General features: G+C 32.6%; 3 protein-coding genes across 3 annotated transcripts; 2 read left to right on the top strand and 1 right to left on the bottom strand.

The window, feature by feature from the left end:
• Positions 1-1,048, top strand: LOC108903617 (ubiquitin-conjugating enzyme E2 N). Its single transcript, XM_018705850.1, has 2 exons — positions 1-101; positions 180-1,048. Exon 2 carries the CDS (start codon positions 183-185, stop codon positions 636-638), a length of 456 nt encoding a protein of 151 aa, XP_018561366.1. The 5' UTR covers positions 1-101; positions 180-182; the 3' UTR covers positions 639-1,048.
• A 5,284-nt stretch (positions 1,049-6,332) lies between these two features.
• LOC108903578 (solute carrier family 35 member B1 homolog) lies at positions 6,333-8,022 on the bottom strand. Its single transcript, XM_018705804.2, has 3 exons — positions 7,256-8,022; positions 6,767-6,976; positions 6,333-6,712 (listed from the first exon to the last, which is right to left on the bottom strand). The coding sequence occupies exons 1-3, from the start codon at positions 7,829-7,831 to the stop codon at positions 6,527-6,529; spliced, it is 972 nt and encodes a 323-aa protein (XP_018561320.1). The 5' UTR covers positions 7,832-8,022; the 3' UTR covers positions 6,333-6,526.
• Positions 8,023-8,554: 532 nt separating this feature from the next.
• Positions 8,555-13,010, top strand: LOC108903568 (caspase-8). Its single transcript, XM_018705792.1, has 10 exons — positions 8,555-8,732; positions 8,798-8,896; positions 9,133-9,239; positions 9,297-9,489; positions 9,555-9,910; positions 9,963-10,232; positions 10,297-10,519; positions 10,572-10,712; positions 12,129-12,327; positions 12,391-13,010. The coding sequence occupies exons 1-10, from the start codon at positions 8,642-8,644 to the stop codon at positions 12,539-12,541; spliced, it is 1,830 nt and encodes a 609-aa protein (XP_018561308.1). The 5' UTR covers positions 8,555-8,641; the 3' UTR covers positions 12,542-13,010.
• The last annotated feature ends 1,909 nt before the right edge of the window (positions 13,011-14,919 follow it).

Raw genomic sequence — 14,919 nt, 5'->3', positions numbered from 1 at the left:
TTCCGGTCGGGTCAACAAATCACAAATCGTGCTATCTGTGTCACTTTTCTACCGGTTAATTTTAGTAATATAGGTTATATTCCCGTTACATAAATTTCCAAGTAAGTTGCATCCCAAATAATTTAAATTTACCAGAAACAGCGTACTTAGTAACCGGTACACGTTTTGTATACGGATAGGTTATGGCAAGTGGTTCTACAAGAAGGATTTTGGTGGAAACCAAGAATCTGTCCAGAGACCCTCCACCGGGCATCAGCGCAACGCCAGATGACAACAATTGCAGGTACTTCCATGTGGTTATGGCCGGTCCAAGCGGGTCACCGTATGAAGGGGGCTTATTTAAATTGGAACTGTTCCTCCCGGAGAACTATCCTCTGTCGCCTCCTAATGTAAGATTTTTAACGAAAATCTACCACCCCAACATAGACAAATTAGGCAGAATATGCCTGGATATTCTCAAGGACCAATGGTCGCCCGCATTGCAAGTTAGAACAGTATTACTTTCCATCCAAGCTCTCTTAAGTAGCCCGAATCCGGATGACCCGCTGGCCAACGATGTTGCGAATATGTGGAAGAGTAGGGAGCAAGACGCTGTTCTTAAAGCTAAGGAATGGACGAGGTTGTATGCGATGGAATAAGTCGTTTTTAATTCAAAATCTTGTAGTAGCTGGTGTCAGAATGACTGACTGTGATAATAATGTGTTAATACAGAATAATATATTAAACGTTTCACTTAGTTGTGTCACATATTGGGCCATGTCTACTACAGATATATTGCGTTCAATATGCCGGCAATTTTTTTTTACTCAGGAACTAAAAATTGAACAATATCTCAACTGTAATTGGTTTGTTTAAAATACTTTCTTGAAGTACACCAAACTAGTGACTTCTTTTTCTTAAATTTTTTAGTTGACATTTTTTACATTGATAATGCAAATATCTGTTAGTTATTAGTTAGTGCTGTTGACCATTATTCCATGTTAAAAAAATGAGGCAACGTTCTAAAATGTGTGTTAGTGTTTTTGGTAATTATATTTTTACTAGTTAATGCCTCATCTCATGGAAATTTGAACTTATGGACTTATAGGTAAATTACAAGGAAATTTATAACTACATTATTTAATTTGCTTTATGCGTCATACAGAGTTCCAGGGATTGTGAATTGGTGATAAGCTCATCTAAATTTGTGCATTATGCATGCTGGTGGATTTATGGAAATAGTTCGTTCTTTTTAAGTATAAATATTTGTGCACTCCTGGAACCTTTAAAAAATTTTTCGATTGCTCAAATATATTTATTTGTATTTAATTTTGAATTACTTGCAGTTTATCCTAATCTTGAAAAGCATACATTTCACTAGTCTTCAGACAAAGTATCATAACTGCATTTAACAAAAGTCGTACAAAAATTACTATTCTGAAAATTAGCGTTAGACAAATTTTTTTTATTTAATTAGTAATACTCCGTGAGTATAAGGGATATACAAGGTGGTGTATAATTGTATGTCGCAAAGCATACTACAGTAATAAGTATATAGGACGATTCACTTTTTACGATTAGGACTTTAACCATCGATAGATCTGGTCAAAATAATGTCATTTTGAAGTATACACTTTTTCTTTCAAAGACTTCCTTTTAGTACCTCTAAGCCCCTGAAAAAACATTTTTTTTTGTTTTTATTTATTTTTTAAACTATAAAAGCCATTTGCGTTATACTTAGTTTGAAGTGTACAAATAAAAAGGTCTTATCGATTTTACAAATTATTGCGAATAGATCAATCATAGGCATCCATAAGCAGCTCTGATAACCCCCTATTTTTATAATTTCTACGCCACTGGAAATTTTTCAAAATGAATATATTTTTTTTTACATTACACTTTATTTTGCAGCAAAAAGGTCACTTACTATTTTTAAATGCTTGGTTTTTGAGAAAAATGGCTTATGGATTCATTACATGTGAAATGGTTGATTTTCAAACAAAGTAATACAGAATAAAATATTTAATATTGAGAAACAAACAAAAATAACAATTAACGATAGAGTACAAAAGAAAAAGTATCACAATAAATGTTCGAAATGTTGTCTTCGAACTTTAATGCATTTCTCACATGGCTTAATTAAGCTTAAACATATTGGGGTTGTGTTTAAGAGTTTTACAATTATTTTCAATTCTTCTTAACATTTCAAGAGTACAGACTAGTGAACTATACACCCTTTCTTTAATAAATCCCCAAACGACATAATCCATGGGATTTAGATCTGGCGATCATGGCGGACAAGCAATGGGATCGGTACCAGATTCTGCATGATTCATTTCAAAAATACACCTGATCCATCGACGTGGATAATGCTCACCAAGCCTCTTGTAATTTTTAATAGGAATTGTGGTTTTTGAGATAATTAAAATTTTCGATATCTGCGGTAAAAAAAAGCAATATTATAACGTACAGATTAATTTGTGGTCTCTGCTTATTGCATGACAAATTGATTAAAAAACATTTCCCTTAGCTTAACCCAAACATAAAATTCTTATTTACTAAATCGTTGAAAGTAGTATGTTTTTTATCCTCAATTTAGAATAGAAATTATAAAAATAACTTACGTGTCACTTATTTAAAACAATTTTCAAAGATTCCTAATTAATCTGCACTATTCTTACTTTTTAGTGTCGAGATATCAGAAATTGTAATTATCTCGAAATTATATAAAAATTTACAAAAGGCTCTGTCGATTTCAATGTTATTTATAAAAATGACATGGCTGATCCCTATATCTACTCCACTGCTTACACAGGCACAAAAAAAATTTATTCATATACTTTTTAAGAATATATTTTGACCCTCTATTTTAAACCGCTGAAGAGTCATATCAGAATTGCTCCATTCCAAATCTGGAAATCTTGATTTCCTCAAGGATGCATTTTAAAGAAACAAATGCAGTAATAAATTTTTTTTATTCTGGCCGTTTTGACAAGTTGTTGTGTACTTTAATTTCAAAATCTCAAGTATTTTAACAATAAAATAAAATTAGATTTCCACTGATTCTGAGCTAATTTTTGAGGTTAGAAAAAGAGCCTCAAGTAATGACTCCATCGTTTTCAACGGGTCAAAATACAGGGGTATCATACTCTGTTAAAACGAATATAATTTTTTTTGTAGCTGTGTTGTTTTATTTTTTCAATAATAACACTAAATTTTATCCCAGTTCAACTATTGGAATTCAGAAACTTTCAATTTTTAGAACTTTCCAGGTTGTAAGTACTTCCAAAAAAATTTTATTAAGAAAATGTTCATAATTTTTCATGTTTATTTGCAATATACAATTACAAACCACCCTGTACATATATTTTCTGAGGTCATCAATTGACAAAAATTTATTTTTATACACAGCATAAATCATTTTAAAAATTTTATCAGATCTGGAGGTCTTTGTCTGGAGGCTGACGATTTACAATATGAATTAATATCGAGCCATGACATCCTTAAAACTTGTGACAAATCTATGTAACAGCAAATGTTATTTCTGAATCTATTAACAACATTCATTAATTTATCACTAGTTGTAGAAAACCAAAGATTATCAGTTGACAAATTTCTGACATTTCACGTTTTATTTTTAAAGTATTTTAACTATTTACAATGTTGAAGATGATCGAGACATAGATATATCTTTTATAATTGTTGGGAGTGCTAAGAAAGCAGGGATCCGATACTAAAGCATCCGTTGATCAGTTCAGAAACTTGAGACTGACAACAAATACATGTTAGAAATGATATTAGATATATCGCATTTCCTTTAGGTAGTCTGTGTAGAATCCTACCTTGCATTTAATGTAGTAACTCATTGCAACAATGTTGTTAGTGTTCATACGTATTTAAATAAATTTAGTTCCTTTTTATGTTGCCTTTTTATTTTATGTAGCATATAATAGTAATTTTTGTATCTAGTACGCGAAATGGTGCTTTTGCGTTTTTTTTATTTATTCCGTAACAAATGCAAATATCCCCCCAAAATTTTGGGGTTTGGAGTTCTTTGGGTAGAGGAATTGCAATTTGTTCACGTTTTGGTTAAAGGTCCTAGTGGGCACTAGCTGCAGTGTGAACGTGTTAAAAACGACATAACTTTTTTGTGTTTTAAGTTGTCTCATCTTTGGTATCAAATTCTTATTTTCCAACTTTTTTTACACAAAAAAGGTATACTTTATGAAAGTAGCTGTCTCGCACCGTTATTGAGATATTTGGCTTTGAAACTTCCAATGCTGTTGCGTTAATTACAATTAATTAAGTACCTACAGGTATTAATTTAGCATAAAGATTCTTAAGTAGGATTTTACGAAAATCAAATAATTGACGTCTTCCACTTGTCTTATTGATGTCATTTGTATGCTACTTTCCATTAAGTATTATAAGTACGTACCTAATTTAAATTAAGTACTTCTTAGCTTACAATTTAAATTGTATATACATAAATGTGAAATAGAATGCTGAAACTTTCATTTTTGGGGTTACATGAAATCATTTGTTTATGGAGAAACTATAAACACCTGAGAAATACTTTGGCAGCGGGTTTTATATGCTGCAAAGTCTTCGCGTTAAAGATTTATACTTTAACACTTTTATAATCTTTTAATAAACGCGTTGATAAATATATTGAAGTTAAAGGTGGGCATTTTGAGCAATTATTGTCAAAAAGGCATGTTTTTTACTAATGTTCACTATTTTACTGTTCATTACAATTTTTAATTCTAAATAAACCCTTGTTTTTAACATTCCCAAATTATTTTAATTATTTCAACTATTAGCATTGGAAGTTTCAAACCCAAATATCTCGGAAATGGTGTGAGACAGCTACTTTCATAAAGTATACCTTTTTTGTGTAAAAAAAGTTGGAAAATAAGAATTTGATACCAAAAGAGATCCTTTAAAGTACAAAAAAGTTATATCGTTTTCAACACATTCAATCTATGGCAGCTAGTGTCCTCTATAAACTGTAATCAAAATGTGAGCAAATTTCAATTTCTCTACCCAAATAACCCAAAACCCCAAAATTTTGTAAAAATATTTGCATTTATTAAGAAATAAATGGAAATAAACTAAAATAATATTTTACATTTAACACCCTGTGTCTCTTTAACTATTAAATTTTGGACTAAGGTAAGTTCAGCTAAATTGTAATATTTTTGCTTCGGGAAAATACCCATGAATTTTGGCCCATTACCTCGGGACCACACTGTATTGTAATTCATATTCTAAGAGTGAACTTAGAAAGTGAAGACAAGCATTTACCAGGAGAAGTATTGGAAGCGGCACAAAGTGCTGTTTGACATTTTAATCCCCAAAAAATCATCGAGACAGTACGAGATTGCCTACAATGAATTCAAGTAGTGGTGTAGTTTGAAGAAAATTGAAAAAGTGTCTGAAGCGATATTACTGGCATATTTCGAACACAAAGTTAATAAAATTAAACCTTCAAAGTTATGGTCAGTATATTCCATGTTAAAAAGTACACTAAATAAAAAAAAATGTAAAGAGAAAATTTCCAAAACTAATACCATATTTCAAAATCAGATCAGTTGAATACCCTCCGCAAAAATCCAGAAAGAGGAAATTGAGAGATTTTTACAAGAAGCATCTGATAATAGATTTCTATTAGAAAAGATAAATCAAATTAATATAAATCGATTAATTTAACTAATTTTGGATAACTTTTCGGGTCATTTTAATAATCGGTGTTTGTGGAGCTTTGAGAAGGGATGAGCTGCTAAAAATAACGATCTATGATATAGAAGAGAAAAATTTAATTATTATTATAAGAATTCCCAATTCAAAAACTCATACTACGAGATGTCTTGTGATTTTAAGTCCAGACCAAATGAGGATATACCGCAAATAGTGTGCTATTGTTACCATCTTCAGCAGAGCCTATGGTACCTGTCAATCATACAATGTATGCAGTAAACTTCAACAATTACAGCAGCAGCCTCATTGAACACCCAGAACTAGAAACTATGATAACTGACAGCACACTGGATCTGGCATAAATTCATTGCAATATCGGCACTTTTTATTTACATGCAGTGCAAAAATTGTAGTCGACCTGTTTATAATAGTTATTGTTTTGTATTGAAATGTTGTATTACTTAAAATGTATATAGTTTAATTAATAAAATCATAAATAAGTTTCGAAAAAATTACAAATTATTTGAACAAAAAAGACTCACTTTGTCAACTGAAAATCTAAAGAAAATGTCGACTTTTGATCACAATTTTCTAAAAAATATATTTTTTTATCTGCAACACCTTCCAGTACATCGTTTTAAGTAAAACAATTATTAAATAAATAATTTTATTGATCTCAAAAGAAAATATATAAATAAAATATATATCGAGAAAATTAACATCCACGTTTGTTTCAACAATTATGCTGATGTGTAAATAAACGTACTTCACTGAAGTATTAAATAAATTTCTGTCATAAAATTATCCTATTAGAAGACCTGCTAGGTAAAAATTGTCCAATAGCAAATTATTTCTTTTTCGGCGCGGATTTTGAGTAATACGCATCCAAGAATAATGCTGCGAATACAATCACAGTGCCAGTCCACTGTCGTGTACTTAAAGCGTTTCCAAAAAGAATCACGGATCCTAGTACTGTGAAGAATTTCCGAGTTGTGGTTACAATGGACAACACAAGAGGACCAAATTCAGATACCTAAAAAAAAAGTCGTTTTATAACATCCGACCACGTCAGTTTTACGTTCCTTACCATTGAATACAGAAACAGTTGTCCGATTGCCGATGTTATTCCCAATAACAGTAAATTGTGTAAAACATAGGGATACCTCATGGCAAAATCGTAAAATTCCAAATATTCACCAGTTATAAGTATCGTTATGAATAAAAATAAAGTACACCAAGCATTGCCAACTTTCATCATCTGCAAACCTGTAGGTTTGGCTTCTGCTCTAATTCTTTCCTAAAACAACATAAGTATAATTAATCGTAAGTAGATTACACTTAAAATAACATAATAATAATTAATATCAATAATTAAAAAAAAAAAAGATTTCGCCTAGTGTGAGACATGCATTCATAATACCTACAGATTAGTAGGTCGCTCTTTGCCAGTAGATATGATTGCTATTAGCAATATGGTGCAAATATCTTAAACGAAATTGTTTTATGTTAAATGTTTGACAGGCTCAGTGGTGTGCTATTTTTATGCACTATGAGAATATAACTATATTATTCTTACCTGGATTGCTCCTGTTAAGCCATCCATAAGCAGAGAAAGAAACAGCAACAATTCTCCTACACCTAGCAATGTCTCCTCTGTCGTATGATGGGTACCCTTATTTTCCTTAAGCATAAATAGAACAATGCCTAAGACTATCATAAACACAAAAATATATTTCCTAAAAGGATACGACTTTCTCCCTAACAGCACTCCCAGTATCATCACGGGAATAGGCTTTGCAGATTTACCGATGACTTGGGTTGGATATGGCACCCATTGCAGTGCCATATTAGAACAAACCATCGCTAATAAGTACGTAGTAGACATGCTTACATAATATAATTTTGGTGTAGTGTCTTCGGATTGAGTCCATATACTTAAAGCGCCCTTCGCTACTACGTAGTTTATAATACATTGCACAAAAACTAATGTTAAAGCAAAGGAGAATTGTTCTATTTCAACCGCTTTCACGCCCTCCTCGTTAATAACATCACGCGAATATTTTCCTCTTGTTATTTTTTCTTGCAGTATTCCAAAATAAAAATATGATGCGAATATCCCAGCAGCATACACAAAAAATTTATTTCTGTGCATTTTTTATGGAATCAATTACTCCGCCTCTTTAAGATAAGTAAAACCGTATTTTTGGGCACGTTTCAAATAAAGTTTAATTCATCACTACACACTACAAGATGTTATTTTTTAAATTAAACCAAATTGTTGCCCAAGCAGCTGTTTTAACCTATAACATAAATTCGGTGACGTTTGTGACGTGTTTGTCGGCATTGATTGAATGGCTTATTTCTATTGGATGTAACAGTACCAATCGCATTGGCACACATAAAATTTTCTATATTTTCTCTAAAAATTATTTATAAAATGTAGGTATCTATCTACGTATGTGTGCATATTATATTTTCAGTAGCGCACCTTTGTTTCCTTTACTTCCTTTTGCTAAATAATTTTTTTTATGAAACGTTGAAAATATGTCATATCGTTTGTATGGTAATTTCCAGCGAATGTAAGCAAAATATTTGTTACAAGCACTGTTGCCAGATAGTTCAAAAACATTTTTAAGTCTAAACTAGATTTGTGCTTTACCACAAATAATGTGTGTGTGTACTGCTATCTTTAAATATATACTATTATACAATACTACATATTACTGTCCTACTTCTGAATCGTTATCATATGAATGAATTTATTATCTAACTGTTGTAGTTTTACAACACGACACCAATGCATCTATTGTATCTAGATAGTGATATTTCGTGTTTATGAGTTTATGTTGGCAATGTGGTAATGTGTTTTTTTATTTATCTACTATTAACATTAACAGGAGGGACTTCCCCTGTTTGGCTAAACGCCCTTTTTGTTCGCCCAATTTAGTGGTTAAAAGGAATTATGGGTGCTGGAAATTCTAATTACTTGACGGGATTGTCCGACGATAGTGATTCTGATAGCGAATTTGATTATTCACTGGAATCGCGACCTGGTAAGTTTTGTTATCCAAAATTATTGTGGCAGATGTATTACCCTAGGTATTTATTTTTCCCGTAGATAAGAAAACCGCTATCACTAACAGTATTAACACAAATTCCTCACAGAATTTGGTTATAGAAGTAGCACCAAACCTGGAGATTGATTATACAAGTAAAGGTAAACAATTTCCTAGAATATTAAATTGCTGTGCTAGACAGAAAAAGTACAGTTTATTTAATGATTAGGGGGTTTACAATACTACTATTTATAACTGCAAATTGTATTTGTATGTTTCTAATTATCATTGAATAAATTTTACTGTGTAAATAATTATCAGCATACTGTGGCTTAATATCTCTTAAAAAAAAATGTTAGTAAAAGTAAAAGTGTTAAGTAAATTGTTTATACTGCAGAGATGATTACAACTGATGCGTCTGCCCAAAGTTTTCTAAGACCAGAGATTGCTTTACATCTTGACAAAGTACTTGAAATAGAAAAGAGCCTAGATGATTATGAAATGGTAGGTACTATTAATTAACTGTGTTTTATAACGTTTTTGTTGTGCCTTGCTTTTTAGGTTTCATTGGTTTACCTGCTGTATGAAGAACCAAATTTAGCATTACAAGAATTGATATTGTTCCTAGATGGAGCTCAAAAAAATCTCTTGTATAGTTGGGCCAATTTAGAAGAAAGCCGTTCGCATCCTTGGCAAAAAAAGTTGATTGAAGCCTTATGTGTCATTAAAAATTACCAAGTTTTGCGTACTTTAGGTAATAAGACCGTTATTTTTGTTATGTAATTAAAATTTATTAACAATTACCGTCATTTATTGAAGGCTACAAGAAACAGGATGTGAAAGATTACTATGCCCCACATATAGCGACTTCTATTACAAATTTAAACAAAATGAAGAAAGTAATCTATCTGATCTGCGAGAGATTGAACTGTGCAAAAACTGAGAAATTTCTTAGCACTGTAAAGTTTCACTTTCAAGAAAAAGGGCTGATATTTACTGAATATAGTCCAGAATTTTTGGAGATGTATTTTTTAAAATGGGAAACCATGGGTTATATATCCATGAAAGATATGACTAATATTAAGCAAGCGTTTAAAGTTATAGAAGAAGAAGCATTGTGGGATGCTTTGGAAGGTGTAATTCTTCCACGTGAAAAACTCGAAAAAAAATGTGTGGTAAGTTTTCAAAACATATTTCAATACCTTAATAAAAATGTTTTGTTTGTAGGAGAATATCCAGGAGTCTGGTGTGGGAGAAAAGACACCTAAACCAAGAGGACTATCTACAAGTACTGATACTCATCAGCCTGCTTCGACTTCTAGGGCATATTCAGGAGATTTTCTATCTTCATCGCCTAGCATCAGACAAGATAATGGACCAGATTTTAAGGAATTGCACACCGATAATCATAGATACGAAATAGATCCCGAAAATCCGGGTATAATATTGATTATAAACCAGGAAGAATTCTACACTGAAATTGATGAAGATTATAAGGTAAAATATACTATTTAATATTTATTATTGGCGTTTGTCTGAATCAATTAAAATTGATTTGTAGCATTTGCTGCCAACGGACATCGAGAGCAACAAACTGGAGTCGAGGAAGGGTACAGAAAAGGATAAAGAGAAGCTGATAAGCACTTTCACGAAATTCGGTTTTAAAATAGTCGTCGCGGAAAACTTGACTCATGAAAGTTTGACTGCTCAAGTCACGGAGGTTGCTAAAAGTGTTACGATTGAATCGAGTTTGTTCGTGTGCATCTTATCTCATGGTGATAAAGGTAGAAAAAAAAAAGGTTGAATATTATATTTTACTAAGTTGTAATTTTATAGATGTCGTGTATGGGGCGAATAGCTGTAGAGTGAAAGTAAACAAAATTCAAGAGATAATGCGCAAAACTAATAGAGAAAATTTGGTAGGGAAGCCCAAGATATTGATTCTACAGTCTTGCCAAGGGAGGCAGTGTCTAAAATGTAAGTAAAAACATCACAAGATGTACAGGGTCGTCCGCGATTGTGTTGCGATAATAAGCGGGCTGCACAATGTATTTCCTTGTCATGATGATACGACGCAAAACAGCTGGATCGTTCGTCGGTTGTCTCACCTATGGCACACTGATGAGGACTAATAAGTACGAAACTGGTCTGTGTCTGGTGGGTTAAACTGACGAACGATCCTAGGTGTTGCGGGTATAATTCAATGCTGGTAGGGGCATATAGCCCTTGGAGTAGTTGTTTCTTGCAACACTGACAATTAAGACTCGGTTAGAATATTTAATCTACTCAAATATCTCGAAAGATGTTATTAGATGTACATTAAAGAGGAATAAGCAGATGACAAATAAATAAAGTTAATAATTCATTATCGTCACTATTAAGTGAATATGGAAGAAGAAAATTATTCAAAAAATAATTAAATTTGCTATTTATTCATATTTAACGTAAATAATTGAACTCTTGTTAAGAAATTATTTAAAAAATGGAAAAAATGAGATTTTATAAATCCGTTGATAGAAATGATACTTTCTGATCCTCTAGATCAGCGGTATTCAAACTTTTACGACTTTCGGAACCTCGCCAACATTTCGATTTTTTTGAGGAACCACTACACCTAAAAAAGATTTTCAAACACATTTTTCATTGATTATTTAATATATTTATAAATACTACGATTAACAAAATAAATATTCCACTAAGGAAAAATTAAAGTTAAAGTAAATATTTATTGAGTAATTAAAAAAAAAGTAAATATAATCAAAGACTGGGATGTGCTTGAATATTTTTAGATAATGTATTAAAATCAGGTGCTATTGTCGTAAGTTGCAATCTCATTTCAAATTCTGCATTAAGCGTATTGCGAAACTTTGTTTTTGTCGCTACGTATGTGGAAAATGATTTTTCACGCAGGTACGTAGTTGCAAAAGGCATTAATACATTTATTGCCTGGTCAGCAATTTCAGGATATTCCTCATAAATTTCTAGTAAAAAATCGGGGAAAAGGCGACGTAACCAACGCAAAGAATGCTGCGCCAGCTTATAAGTTATAAGCCGACTTACTTGCACTTGCATAAATAGATAAAGCTCTTATAGTAACTTATATGCGTGTACTTATAAAAATAAAAAGACCTTTAAAAGAATTACTTCTCGCGCTCTGTAATAGACGAAATTCAATTTTTTCCATTTCTTCTATGTATACGATTCTCCAATACCTCTGCAATAAAAAACGGGCGTCCTTATTGGGACACTTGGTCAACAGCATTTCTTTCGCTTATGAGTTTTACGAGTTATTGGAGTGCTTGATTAAATCTGCTTTCATATGAATGTTTTTTTTTATATTTTGTTTGAAAAAATATGTTATTTTTTTATTATTCAGTTTCGAATTATTTCCAGTAAACGAGATCACTGAAGAAGACGAAAGTTTTTCAATTACCACAGACGGGCCTAATAGTAGCAATCAGTCGGTACCCCGAACAGTGGACATGCTAACGTTCTGGGCCACTGTGCCCGGTTACGCCGCAATAAGAAACACGAAAACCGGGTCTTGGTTTATTCAGGCTTTAGTCAAGAAAATGATTGAGCTGGCAAACCAGTAAGATTTTCTTGTTTATTTTATTATTTTATGTTTAGTATAACATAAATCGTACGTTTTCAGGCATCATTTTGCAGACATATGTACCAGGATACTCGACGACGTGTCTGGCCAAACGTGGACCGTAAGCGAGGAGGAGAAGAATGCTATGACTCCGATGATAGTTTCCACTTTGAGGAAATATTTTTATCTACCGCCATTGAGACAAGATTAGTTGTACAGGGTGATTCACTATATTTTGACCCCCCTTTTAACTTTTTTCTTTTAAGAGTTATAAAAAAATCTCACATTTTTTATAACTCTAAAAGTTTTTGTAGGGGTCAAAATATAGTGAATCATCCTGTACAACTGTGGATAATAAAGTTTCCGATTTAAACTGCTTACAGCACTTTATAAAACATGGTTTTATTTTATTGGTTTTGTTTTTTAAATGGCTTTAATTTTTTTTAAGTCAGAAACCTTTATTTGTCCACAGTTGTGCTTGTCGACCCGCGGTTGTTCTCGTTCAGATTATAGTGTTTTACACACAATAGAAAAGCAAACACTAAACTATTGGAAATTACTTTGATTTATTTGTTTTAGGTAAAATTTTGTATTTTAATCTCAACTTTAAAGCTGTTGCATTTTCTTTTTTTTTTTTAAACAGCGATAGATAAAGTATTTGTGTAAATTTGAATGATTTCTTATTATTAGTAATAATATTGTATATATTTTTATATTTAAGACAAAATAAAATATTCCATAGTGATTATAAGATGTATACGATTTTTCTGGGTACCCGTTTTTTCCATTCCGGTATTGGATATTTTGTACCGGTATTGCAAAGTAAATCTAAAATTTCAGGGAGGGTTCATCGATTACCGGTAACAATTTTAAATAAAATAAGGCGACGAGTGTAATTTATCATTAAATAGTGCATACCTTGAAGTACCTAAATTCTAATGATTTGACTACTTTTCTTCGTAGAAAAACTAAAACACACTCCCCGATTGCAACCAAGGCAGATGCAGAATTGTGCTGCAATTTAATTTGTTCTTTTTAAGGGGGGAAATCTCATTAGGCATGGAACAAATTGACTACAATTTGATCAAACTTTGACATTATATTAATACCTTGAACTACATTCACAAATTTTTTTAAGTCATTTGTGTTTAAAATGCCGAAGTTATGCGTTGTCCACTGAAGGTCATCATTTGGCTTGGTTGTTCACACAAAGCAAAATATTACTTTTATTCTAATGAATATTTGTCGATATATTTTACTTATTACCTACCTTTATACTTTTTTATAAACTGGTGTCTAATTTTCCCCGGACAACATACACTTATTTAAATGTTTTTCCATCATACTGGAATTCTTAAATCATTGTTTTTGAGCAAAAGTTACATTTATACTAATTTTTACTCAATGCAAAAAAATATAACCAAACTGTTGATTTTGGCGTCATACTTTATTTATAAACTATTTGTGTATTAAATATTAAATTAAGAATCAACTGATTACTATTTTCTAATCGTTAACTTTACCAAAAACCAAAAATAATAAACATATAAAAGAGGTTATGTTATGTTTACAATGTCAGTTTCAGTTAAACTATTACCAATAAAATTATAAGAAAATGGCTAATCTAATAACGCTAATATGGTCGTGTTCTTTTATTCATCACTTCGATGTGATGGATTCCGTACAGCCAATAAGAGATCAGAATTTTTTAAACAGACCAATCGTAATACATCGATGGACTTCATGGCATTAAAACCAGTAATAAAAGAACACGGCCATTCTTTAATTTTACATGTACCAACCTCAAATAATTTTTGCAGGAATTATGAATGCAGCAAATAATTCCGCTCATGCGCATACAACTTTTCAATGTTGAAAAGTGTCCTAAGGACATAGCAACTTTTCAGCTGACATGTCCGCGGCACATCTCTAACTCAAAACACAGAGGCCGTGGCGATAGCGGTGAGATCGCTACGGCATGGAGACGTTGCGGTGGTGTCCTGTTACCACCCACCCAGACTACCACTACTTGACAATGACTTAGACAAAATCCTTTCCTGGCCCCAGACAATTGCCATCGGGGACTTCAACGCGAAGTCCCCCATATGGCACAGCGGGACGACGACCACAAGAGGTCGCGTCCTGCTGAATTACCAAGACAGACACGACGACTTGACTATACTCGGACCGACAGAACCGACACATTACGGACCCGTAGGACGCCCCGACGTTATCGACATTGCCCTCTTAAAATCTATACCGTTAAATGCCCAAATATCCACCCAATACGAAGGGTCTTCCGCCCACAATCCAATATTTCTGGATCTGGGGCGAAGACAGAGATATGAAGGCACCTTCACGAGGAGGTTCACTGACTGGGAGCGTTTCCGAACAGTAATGCAAGGAAACATGGCGCTCCCAGTCATCGAAACCACCCATGATCTGGAGGCGGCAATCCTCTCCCTTGAGACTGACATTAAAAACGCCCTGACTCAGACTACGACGGAGACTATTGTCCCCCGACTGACAAACCCCCGGGGCACCCTCCCCGATGACATAAAAAACTTAATACGTGACAGACGACGTGCG

This window comes from Anoplophora glabripennis, unplaced genomic scaffold, assembly GCF_000390285.2.
Source record: "Anoplophora glabripennis isolate ALB-LARVAE unplaced genomic scaffold, Agla_2.0 scaffold127, whole genome shotgun sequence".
NCBI lineage: Eukaryota > Metazoa > Arthropoda > Insecta > Coleoptera > Cerambycidae > Anoplophora > Anoplophora glabripennis.
Note: the sequence above shows the minus strand (reverse complement) of the source record. Positions and strands in the feature narration are given on the sequence as shown.